Here is an 11,281-nt window from a genome sequence, read left to right as displayed (position 1 = left end):
GACGTGGAAACGTGAAACCCTAAAGGGCAAAGTGCATGTTTTGGGGAGAAGGTCCTACAAACTGGAGGTGGGAGGAGCTTCTGACTGTCTGACAGGGGATCATCCAGGGTCTGCATGGACAGAACCTGGACCTGGACCTGGACCTGGACCTGGACCTGGACCTGGACCTGGACCTGGACCTGGACCTGGACCTGGACCTGGACCTGAACTGAAGATAACATAAGAAGAGAAGAGAAGAGAAGAGAAGAGAAGAGAAGAGAAGAGAAGAGACAATAAGATAAAAGAAGATAAAAAAAATAAAGATAAAATAAAATAAAACAAAATAAAATAAAATAAAATAAAATAAAATGAAATAAAACAAAATAAAATAAAATAAAATAAAATAAAATAAAATAACATAAAATAAAATAAAATAAAATAAAATAAAATAAAATGAAATAAAATGACATAAGTTTGGAGAAGATTAGATAAGACAAGACAAAATAAGATAAAATAAGATTAGAAAAGATAAGATAGGAGAAAATAAGAGAAGAAAAGTGAAGAGACAATAAGATAAAAGAAGATAAAAGAATAAAGATAAAATAAAATAAAACAAAATAAGATAAAATAAAACAAAATAAAATAAAATAAAATAAAATAAAATGACATAAGTTTGGAGAAGATTAGACAAGACAAGACAAAATAAGATAAAATAAGATTAGAAAAGATAAGATAGGAGAAAATAAGAGAAGAAAAGTGAAGAGACAATAAGATAAAAGAAGATAAAAGAATAAAGATAAAATAAAATAAAACAAAATAAGATAAAATAAAACAAAATAAAATAAAATAAAATAAAATAAAATGACATAAGTTTGGAGAAGATTAGACAAGACAAGACAAAATAAGATAAAATAAGATTAGAAAAGATAAGATAGGAGAAAATAAGAGAAGAGAAGAAAATTGAAGAGACAATAAGATAAAAGAAGATAAAAAAATAAAGATAAAATAAAATAAAATGACATAAGTTTGGAGAAGATTAGATAAGATAAGACAAGATAAAATAAAATAAAATAAGATTAGAGAACATAAGATAAGGGAAAATAAGAGAAGAGAAGAAAAGAGAAGAGACATTAAGATAAAAGAAGATAAGATAAAATAAGAGGTAATAAGAGAAATTAAACTAAAAACAAAATAAGTTTGGAGAGAAAAGAAGCGAAGAGAAATAAGAGAAGATAAAATAAGATAAGATAAAAGAAGAGAAGATAAAAGAAGATAATATAAGACAAGACAAGACAAGACAAGATAAGATAAGATAAGATAAGATAAGATAAGATAAGATAAGATAAACTTTTTTGATCTCCATAAAGGAAATTCTTTTGTCACATCAGCGTAACAGATTATAAGTATCAAATAAATATGAATATAAATATAAATAAAGAGACAATTAGAAAAAGTACAAGACGTCCACAAATCAATAGAGAGCAGAGAAAACAGCAACAACGACAACAACATCCAGGAAGACGGTGAGAGTCGACAACCAAAACAGAAAAAGAGACAAATAGCAATGATAAGAATAATAAATAAAAGAAAATAGGCACTAATAAGGATAAAAAAGACAACAGAATGACGACACGTGAATAAATGGTTGAGGGATCGACATCCTTGAACATTGAAGAAACTTCCCCTTTAGCCTAGCCTGCGTCGATGCTAACGTGATGTATCTTTGGATGTTTTCTAGGCAGAGATCCTAAAAGAAGCGGCTGAGAAAAAAAGCATACCGACGCAAAAGCCGCATCGAACATTCGAACCGAAGCGCCGCGCTAACGCGTGCCGTCAATCAAAAGGCGAAAACACAAAATGCCTCCAGCCGGGCAGACGGGGATTCAAAATGGCTGACAGTTGGTAGCGTACGAGTGGGAGCAGCAGTTCTGCGTCGACTGGGGAGTTGGCAGCGTCCCAGTGTCAGATCCATACAGGCGCCCAAGAAAGACTCCGCTGTTCTACGGAAGCGGGAGGCGGCGCCCCGGGACTCCCTTACCGCCATCATGGAGGTCAACCCAATAATTAGCATCGGGTTAAAGAACCTTACGACCGACGCTGAACCGCTGGAACCGTCTTTACCGCTTGCATTTCTGTCCGAGGGAAATCTGGATTGCTGTTTTTTTTTTGAGAGTTAGCAAATGGCTCCCCTTAATTGCCCCCGATGAGCCGGTCGGCACTAGCTCGTGCTATCAGAGCGCCGTCAGAGAAGGCGTGAAAAGACGCCTCGGCGGCCGCTAACATGCTACGGCAAACCGAGCCCAGCGAGTCGTCCTTAAATGCTACGTCGATTGCGGGATTCCAGATGTGATTTCTGGCGGACGGGTGGAAAATGTGAAGGACTCGTGGCGTCCGTCCGGGTTAAACAGGTGGCGTCCAACGTTTGTGGAATGTGTGGAGGTAACCGGAGCGGGCGACGATTTCCAAATCCCGATCAAATTTATTATCCCAGATGGGAAAATCATCGGGTTCGAAGATCCTGCAGCATACAGCCAGGAAGCTAGGACCGGTCGTGGAGTCGTAAAACCATCAGAAGGTCAAAAGAGTCGTCAAAACAGGACAGTTTGATTTGAAGACCAAGGATCGGCTGAACAATATGGTGAGCTAGCAGGAGCTAGCACTTGGAGACATCGTGAGCTAGCAGGAGCTAACACTTGGAGACATTGTGAGCTAGCAGGAGCTAACACTTGGAGATATCGTGAGCTAGCAGGAGCTAACACTTGGGGAGATCGTGAGCTAGCAGGAGCTAGCACTTGGAGACATTGTGAGCTAGCAGGAGCTAGCACTTGGAGACATTGTGAGCTAGCAGGAGCTAGCACTTGGAGACATTGTGTGCTAGCAGGAGCTAACACTTGGAGACATCGTGAGCTAGCAGGAGCTAACACTTGGAGACATCGTGAGCTAGCAGGAGCTAACACTTGGAGATATCGTGAGCTAGCAGGAGCCAACACTTGGAGACATTGTGAGCTAGCAGGACCTAACCCTTGGAGACATCTTGAGTGTGAAGGAGCTAACACTTGGAGAGGTCATGAGCGAGCAGAGCTAGCACTTGGAGACATCGTGAGCTAGCAGGAGCTAACACTTGGAGACATCATGAGCTAGCAGGACCTAACCCTTGGAGACATCTTGAGCGTGAAGGAGCTAACACTTGGAGAGGTCATGAGCAAGCAGGATCTAGCTCTAGGAGACACAGTTAGTGTGCAGGCGCTAACACTTGTAGACATTGTGAGCGAGCAGGAGCTAACACTTGGAGACATCATGAGCGAGAGAGAGCTAGCATTTGGAGACGTTGTGCGCGAGCAGGAGCTAACACTTGGAGACATCATGAGCTAGCAGGAGCTAACACTAGGAGACATCATGAGCTAGCATGATGCATGGTTTTAGCTTTTCGAGCTAAATAGACGCTGCTCAGGAAAATAAAGGGAACACTGAAATAACACATCCTAGATCTGAATGAATGAAATATTCTTATGAAACACTTTGGTCTTTACATAGTTGAATGTGCTGACAGGAAAATCACTCAAAAAGGATCAATGGAAGCTAATTTTCAGCGTGACTCCAAACCCAGACCTAAATATAAGTGTAAAAACACACGACAGGCTGATCCAAGGTGGACGCAATGTCCTTAAAACAAGTCAAAATCAAACGTTGAAGTGCCATTCGTGTCGTCGAAGAGTTCCCTTTATTTTTCGGAGCAGTTTATAAACGTCGGATTGGCTAAGTGAACGTACCCTCGCTCTCTCCTTCACAGCTCTGTCGGCAGGCCTTCAGGGCCAGAGCGCCTCCTCCGTCAGCTCCGAGATCAAGTCCGAGGACGAAGGAGACGAGAACCTCCTGCAGGACTCCAAACCCCTGGAGCCCAAGAAGGAGGACCTGGACAGCAAGGAGCTCAAAGCAATTGATAGGTCAAGATCTAGGTAACCCCGCCAGCATCTCAGACGTTCGCTGTCATCAAACCCCTTTCCGGGCCGGTCTCCCAAAGCACTTCCACGCTCCTCCTCCTCCGGTTTTCGGAAACCATCCCTCGGGAGGACGTGAGCCGGGGAGAACTTTGGGAGCCGACCTCTGGACTTTGATGAAGTGACCGAGTGTGATGAGAAGCAGCTAAATAAATCCGTTGAATCCCTGGTTTTTCTTTCCGCCCCGTCCCTCCATGGTTTTGAGCCTGGTTTTAGCTGCTTCTCACGCAAACAGAGTAGAGCCAGCGGTCAATTCCCTCAAAGAGGCGCTGGGCTGCACATTCAGGGTGAAGGAAAAAGAAAAACCCCCATCCTGGATGCGGCCCGGCGGCTCCTCCCTCCGGCCCTGACAAGATAAACGCCGGTTTATCGGGGTTTATCGGACGAATCAGAACCATTCGGATCCCGAAACCCAGAGATTTGCACATGATGGTGGCGGCCATGATGATGATGATGATGATGTGAATGTCTCGCGGCGCGGTCATCTCTTGTTTTACTTCACCTCGGTAGAAGCGCATCAGTTTATGAGTTTCCAGAGACTTCGCTCCGTCGATTTTATGGCTTTGCGATACAATTCGAGATGCGAGATCCATGAACTGGTGGTTAAAAACAGTCAAACGCGACTCCCGCTACTAGCTAGCCCAGAGAGGATCGTGGTAAACCGTGAGCGAGGCGTACGTGTTGTGGATTGCAACAAGGCGGAAGACGTTTGGGTTCGGGTTTAAATCCGGTCGGGGACGGACGGTTTAAAAAAAGAGGCTTCACTGCCCATAAACGTTTCAACGTAAAGTGTAGCAAAGTTACATTTAGCCTAGCATCGTAGCATTCAGTGTGCAGCCAAGAAAGTTAAGGATAGAGCACCAAAGCTCCTCCTCGCGTCACGAGCTCGGACACACAACCAGGTCAAGGTGTTGCTGTATCTCCATAAAATGCGTGAGAAAGTTTGGCCGAGGAGTTATAAAACCCGAAGACGTTACCTCCACGGGTGTCGTAAACCGACTGTTCACCCGGAAGGCGCCGGAATCTGACGGAACTAGTTCTAGTTTGTCTTTGGAAAAGGCAACTCGCGGTTAAACAGGTTGCCATCAAAACCAGCCGGGCGGACATTTTCATCCCCTCTCATTTCGTCTCGTTCCCCGGTCGCCCGAAACCGCTCCGTTCGCACCGTTGGTCACCATAGCAACAACGACGACGAGGACCTTTCCCCGGAGCAGAAGATGGAGCGGGAACGGGAGCGGAGGATGGCCAACAACGCGCGGGAGCGTCTGCGAGTGCGCGACATCAACGAGGCGTTCAAGGAGCTGGGCAGGATGGTCCAGCTGCACCTGAAGAGCGACAAGCCGCAGACCAAGTTGCTCATCCTTCACCAGGCCGTGGCCGTCATCCTCAGTCTGGAGCAGCAAGTCCGAGGTCAGTCCGATGTTTTGATCCCCGGTGCCCGACGGTTGACGGATTCGACGGTCGTTTTGTTTGGGATTCGCGCAAAAGATACGCCGCCTTCCCGTCTGAGGAGGAAAGGCTCAGCCGGAGTAACTGGTGCAATCGCCAGTGACAGAAACTAAACCCCCCAAAAAACGGGACGAAAGTAAACATTTACAAATTGGGAAACCGAATAACAACGTTATGAAACCGCGGGGGTTTTTTTTTTTTGCCGCACGGCGTGGAAGGAAAAAGGTCAGAAGTGTAACAGCTGATCGTCATCGCTCGCACGAACGTTTCAGGAAAAAAGGCTGACGGGAAAATAAAAAGAGAAATCGCCGTCTCCCGTTTCAGAAATAAGAAGAGCGATGTCACCTCAGATGAGACGCAGGTTCACGATTCAGATAAAAGTTCACACTTTTCGAATGAAGAGGCGTGACGGGACTTCTCGGGCACTTTTGGGATTATTTACAGAGGATTATTCATCTGCTCATTATCTAGCTGTGATTATCTAAAGCGCTCAGCCTGCAGTCAGGGTCACTGGTCGCAAACCGTCCTCCACCTTAATAGTTGCAAGAAGTGCCGATAAAACACGGGTATGTTAGCTTAAATGTAGCTCAAATGTGCTTGTTGTCCGACCCGGAGGGCAGGCGGTCCAGATGTCATGTTGCTCAGAAGTCATGTTGATGATAGTTGTAAACACAATAAGGAAACATGTTTCCCGCATCCATGACACTCTCACCTAGTGCTAGAGAGTTTAACGACCGTCAATCCCGGCATACGCTTTGAGAACTTTTACAACGATACGGCTAATTTATGCGGCTAAAAATGAGTGGTGCGGCTTATATAAAGGTGCGCCTTATAGTCCAGAATTTACAGGAGTCACATTGTATTTTCAATGAAACAGCATCACGTTGAAGGTGGAGGTAGAAATGCTAACAGTGTTGACGGGACCGACACTAAAACAGGCTAACTAGGATGTGCAAAAGGAGAGTTTGCAAATTAAAAGAGGTAAAACGGTGACGTGCAGGCAGGCCAGAAGGTCCCTGGTTGCAGGAGGCCTCCTCCATGTTCTACCCATGTCTGCGTCGGGTTCCTCTGGGTTCCCCGAGTTCCTCCCGCGGTCCAAAACCATACAGGAGCTTCGTAAGCGTCGTCCGGAGGTGGACGGGTAGTCGAGGAGTCTCTTTTTGACCTGCGGCCGAGAGGTTGACCAGTTCAGAACCCGCCCGAGGCCCAACGGCGGCCGGGATCACCCGAGTCGGCGCTCCAGGCGACGATTGAACGAATATTCAGACCGAAACAAAAAGACTTAGCTGGAACCCGCGGGTTTGGCGAAGCTGCGGTTCCCGTCCCGCTCCAGCAGAGGGCGGCAGCACCGGCAGACTGATTCTTGACCAGGAGTTGTGGATGGAAAGCGTGACCTTCGTCTCTTCTGTGCCTCCAACTAGAGAGAAACCTGAACCCCAAGGCGGCCTGCCTGAAGCGCCGAGAGGAGGAGAAGGTCACGGTGACGTCGGACGGGACTCCCCTCTCGCTGGCGGCCGCGCACCACGCCGCCGCCGCCATGGGCGACGGCTCCAATCCAATGGGACAAATGTAAAAATGCAGCAACATCTCCTCCCCCCCGAATGGTCAGAAGATTTCACTTATACACTAATCTGCTGTTGTACCTTGAATTCAAATCAAAGTATTGGGATTCTGAATCCGATCACCTCTCAGATCCTTTGATTATAAAATGCGCGACCAGAAAAACACGCCTCCCACGAAATGGGGTCAAGGGTCATCATGTATTTACTGTGCCTTTTGGCCTCCGATGAAAAAAAATTAATTGGAAAAGGCACTTTGAATCATAATTTCCTCATCATTTGTTTGTTTGTTTTTCCAAACGTTTGTTTCCCGCCGACTAGAATCACAGATTCTGCGCAGACGACTATATAGCACTTTGAGACGTTTTGGTATTTTCAACCCCCGAGCTTTTTCAAAGGAACCAAGCAGTCGTTTCTATTTAACACATGTTCGCAGCAGGTGTCACTAAAGCATTAGCGCCCAAACCGAAAACCTACTAAACCGCCAAAAAAGTGTAAACTCATGGGCTACTAGCACATAGGTAGCAAACCCTCGACACTTGCGGTATTAAAGTAAGATCTAGAATGAAATGTTTCCAAGTGGCTTCCAAAGAAGTTTGATGTCGTACAAGTACATCTGTAAAACTAGAAGATAGTTAGGAACGCTCCTTAGCAACCGGTCACAAGCGGCTGTTTAGTCCAAGTAGTGTCAGCCCGAGCAGCTCTAGAAGGTTCTAGGTGGTTCTAGGTGGTTCTAGGTGGTTCTAGGTGGTTCTAGGCCAGAGCAGAGCTGATGATTCTACGGCTGAAAACAAACGCAAACCAGACGCGCATTAGCTTACGTCTGGTTTCGGGTACATTTGAACAACAGATTGGCAGTAAGTGTGATTTTTTTTAACTGTGCGGCTGTGTGTGTGTGTGTGTGTGTGTGTGCGTTGTCCTCACGTGTGATTGGACGGGCTCTGTGTTCCGACTCTCCTGTTACCCCGAATCCGACCCTGTGTGAACCCCCGAATTTCGCGAGGTCCGCCGTTCCGATCCACACAATTCCACCCGTCGCTCTAAAAACGACTTCTCTGTTAGCGCCTCGTACCGCAGCTCTGCCGCTAGCGGTGAGTGAACGGGTGAACGTAATCCAGTTTAAAGTGGACTACCATTAGCATGCTAAGCTAACTAGCAGGGTGGAGTGACTAAATAAAGAAAAACAACATCGACAACAAGGAAGAGCAACTCCAAAACTAACTATGTCACCTCAAGATGGACGTCAGGAGTCCATGGTAGAATCTCTGGAGAGAAGAGATGTTTTGGACAGAAGAAGGATGGAGAAGGTCTGGGTAGAAGGTTACTGAGGTTGGAGGTCTAGAAGAAGACCGGAGACGAGGTTTATGGATGATGGAGATCCGTTGTGGACCAGTTGACAACTCGTCACCGCCAGCGCTAGATGTTCTGTTATCTCCTGAAGTCCACCAGCTGTCAGTCAGTGGATCTTCTAACTCCTCGTCCTCCAATCAACAGCCTCAGGCTCAAGTCCTTTACACTGGATTACATTCATGCGTTCACACACACACACACACACACACACACACACACAACCGCCGAACTGTCATTCATGTGAACGGTAAACCAAAGTGTGTGTAGCGGTAAATACCGACACACCGATGGAGATGATGGAGATGATGGAGATGATGGAGATGATGGAGATGATGGAGACCTCCATGTGCCGTGGATTCAACAACCCCATCTTCATCCTGAAGATCTGAGCCGCATGTGTTTGTGGACGTTCACTCTGTGTGTGTGTGAAGTGTGTGTGTGTGTGTGTGTGTGTGTGTGTGTGTTGCTGGTGGGGATGGGGGTTACAGAGAATGACAGTTGCTAAGCTAGCAGGGCTATTTAAAGGAAATCACTTATATTTACTTCATTTTAAATTTGATGATTCCACAGTATGAACATTTTCCAATTGTCCTCCTCCTCCCTCCAGATCCAAGGTGCCAGAGTTCATCAAGATGATGAGCGACCGCTTCCTTTGACGGCGTTTCCATGACAACCTCGCCGTCAAAACAAAACCCGTCGTCGCTACAGCCCGACCAATCGGATTCCCCGGATTTTTATTATTTTTTTTTGTCCATTTTGTTTCTTCGGGCCCGATCCGCTCAGCCTCTCTATCTCACGACCTTCCTCTTCCTCCTCCTCCTCTTCCTCGCTTCCGCCATCTTTCCCTCACGCCGACCGACCGACCGACCGACCGACCGACCGGACGAAAAACCGCGGCGTCGCGAGTCACGGAGAACCGGACGCCGCCGCGTCTTCGGAACCACCGACCATCCAAGTACTGCTTCCTCTCGCGCTACTCGTTTTTATCAGCGTTCGCAGTTTTAAAGAACAAAAAGGGGGTCTATGTAGAAATATATAGAGAGAATATATCTATATATATATATATATATATATGAGAAAAGGAAAAACAAAAGACTGGATGCAGAAGCAGTAAAGAGGGCAAGAAGTTGGGAGGGTTAAAAACATATCACAAAGTGTTCGAAGAGATTTCTTGTTTGTTTTTGTTTGTTTTGTTTTTTTTTTAAAACCAACATGGCGCCGGCGCGTCTCTGACTGAACGGCAATCTTAGCGCCACACTGTGGACGAAGCTGTGCCTGATCTCCTCTCGGACACGACGCTAGATACACACCCAGAGGCAAAGCAGCAAAAGGAAATAGCGCGCACACACACACACACACACACACACACTCACGCACGCGCACACACCTTACGAGCCGCAGAATCGCAGGCGGACGCTAGGATCCGACGTCACCCTGATGCTTCTTGAATCGCGTCGGTTAGCATGTAGCGTAAATGCTAACACCACATGATAAATGTTAATATATGTTCATTCGCTATCCCGTCGCTAGCAGCCTCCGACAAGGGCGGGAGTGTAAAAACACGATTGGACGGTCGTACCCGGACGGAGTGTGTATCTACCGAGAGGGAGAAAAAGAATCAATCATTGACGAATCAATCAATCAATCTTATCAGTGAGGGTGGGGGGGCGCTGACGGAAGACGGTCAAAGTTTACCTTCTAACACGGCGGGAGATGCGAAATGTTACGACCTCCGAGCGTCCGAAACGAGAGGCTGAGCGGGACTCGGACCGGAGCCTTTCTATTCCACATTAAGCACATTCCATGAGTTGCGTTCGCGCCGCTCGAATCGGGCGTCCCCCGACGTCGGCGAGCGCCGAACGACGACGGGCGGGACGCGGCGGAGGGTTCGGAGGGCGGGCGTCCGGCGTCCGGAGGAGTCTAAATGTCTAAATGTCGGGCGGTTTCCGGAGGGTACGGGTGACGCCCCAACAATCAGCGGGGCGGAAGGGGGCGCTTCGATCCATTCCGGCGTCTGCTGAACCTCTAACCAAAATGTCCGACCTCTCGCTTGCGTTGGGTTTCGCTCAATCGAAATCCCGGTCTCGGACCGGACGGCTAGTCGCTAACGGTTTAGCGTTAGCGACTGGAGGGGTTCCTCGTGCCGATCGGCCGCCTAAACGCCCCGGACGATCCCTGGCGTCCGTGCCAAATATCACCGGACGAATGGATGAACAAGCGGTGGGATGTTTCGATATTTCCAATCCAATGTTGTGGACGGTCCAAACCGGAGCGCCGTTTGGCTCCGACCTGTCTAGATGTTGTCTTTTTGCACTTATTATTTACCGCCGTCGATGTAGAACGCCCCCGCCGGCCCCGACGATCTCGCCGACCCGAGCCTTACGAGCCCCGAGCTAGAGGCCCAGCCCCGCCCCCTCCGGCCTCTCGGCCAATCAGAGCGGCCCCGCAGATGCAATTTGAACATTCATACTTCTACCGACGTGCCTTTCTAGAGTTCATATCATTCGAGTTGCCAGAGGAGGACGTTTACCTGGTCTTTTAATAGGATGCAAGCTTAGGGAAAACCTGTTCTTAGTGGTTAGGTTCTATGCAGTCAGGTTTTTTACCAGACCTGGGAATTTAAAAAAATTGCTTAAAAAGAAAAAAAAAAAAAAGTATTTTTTTGGATTAATAAAAAAAAACAAATAAAAAAAATTAAACTGTATTTAATGTACTGTATGCTTATATGTAACTAGACGGCGTGTTCTGGCTCGGAGCCTACGGGACGCTCGGTTTAGCAAGACGAACCCCCCCAGTTCTCCCGAAGACCCCCCCCCCAACCCCTCCCCCGTTTCCCACGGCAACGAACGACGCGTCTCTTCTTGTATCATAGCTTATCGGCTTTTTATCGATATTTGATCGGCTTGTCCTCGAGCCAGTGTAGTCTTCAGTACAACGTGTGTGGTC

The 11,281-nt window shown here is 47.2% G+C and overlaps 1 protein-coding gene across 11 annotated transcripts in view; it reads left to right on the top strand.

Moving 5' to 3' along the window:
• The window catches only part of tcf4 (transcription factor 4), a 184,614-nt gene extending 173,585 nt beyond the window's left edge, over positions 1-11,029 (top strand). For 4 of the 11 annotated variants that reach the window (XM_086170647.1, XM_086170648.1, XM_086170655.1 and 1 more), the window contains 4 exons: positions 3,770-3,923; positions 5,158-5,387; positions 6,848-6,995; positions 8,943-11,029. In XM_086170647.1, coding sequence (XP_086026773.1) covers positions 3,770-3,923; positions 5,158-5,387; positions 6,848-6,995; positions 8,943-8,991 — 581 coding nt within the window. In that variant the 3' untranslated portion in view covers positions 8,992-11,029. Of the gene's footprint in view, positions 1-3,769; positions 3,936-5,157; positions 5,388-6,847; positions 7,031-8,942 lie in introns of all 11 variants that reach the window. The other 7 variants (XM_086170645.1, XM_086170646.1, XM_086170653.1 and 4 more) reach the window with 3 other exon arrangements.
• The last annotated feature ends 252 nt before the right edge of the window (positions 11,030-11,281 follow it).

Source organism: Fistularia commersonii, chromosome 23 (assembly GCF_037954325.1).
Source record: "Fistularia commersonii isolate RoL2024-O1a breed Wild chromosome 23, RoL_Fcom_v1.0, whole genome shotgun sequence".
Classification (NCBI taxonomy): domain Eukaryota; kingdom Metazoa; phylum Chordata; class Actinopteri; order Syngnathiformes; family Fistulariidae; genus Fistularia; species Fistularia commersonii.
The sequence above is the reverse complement of the archived record's forward strand: the minus strand, read 5'-3'. Positions and strand labels throughout refer to the sequence as shown.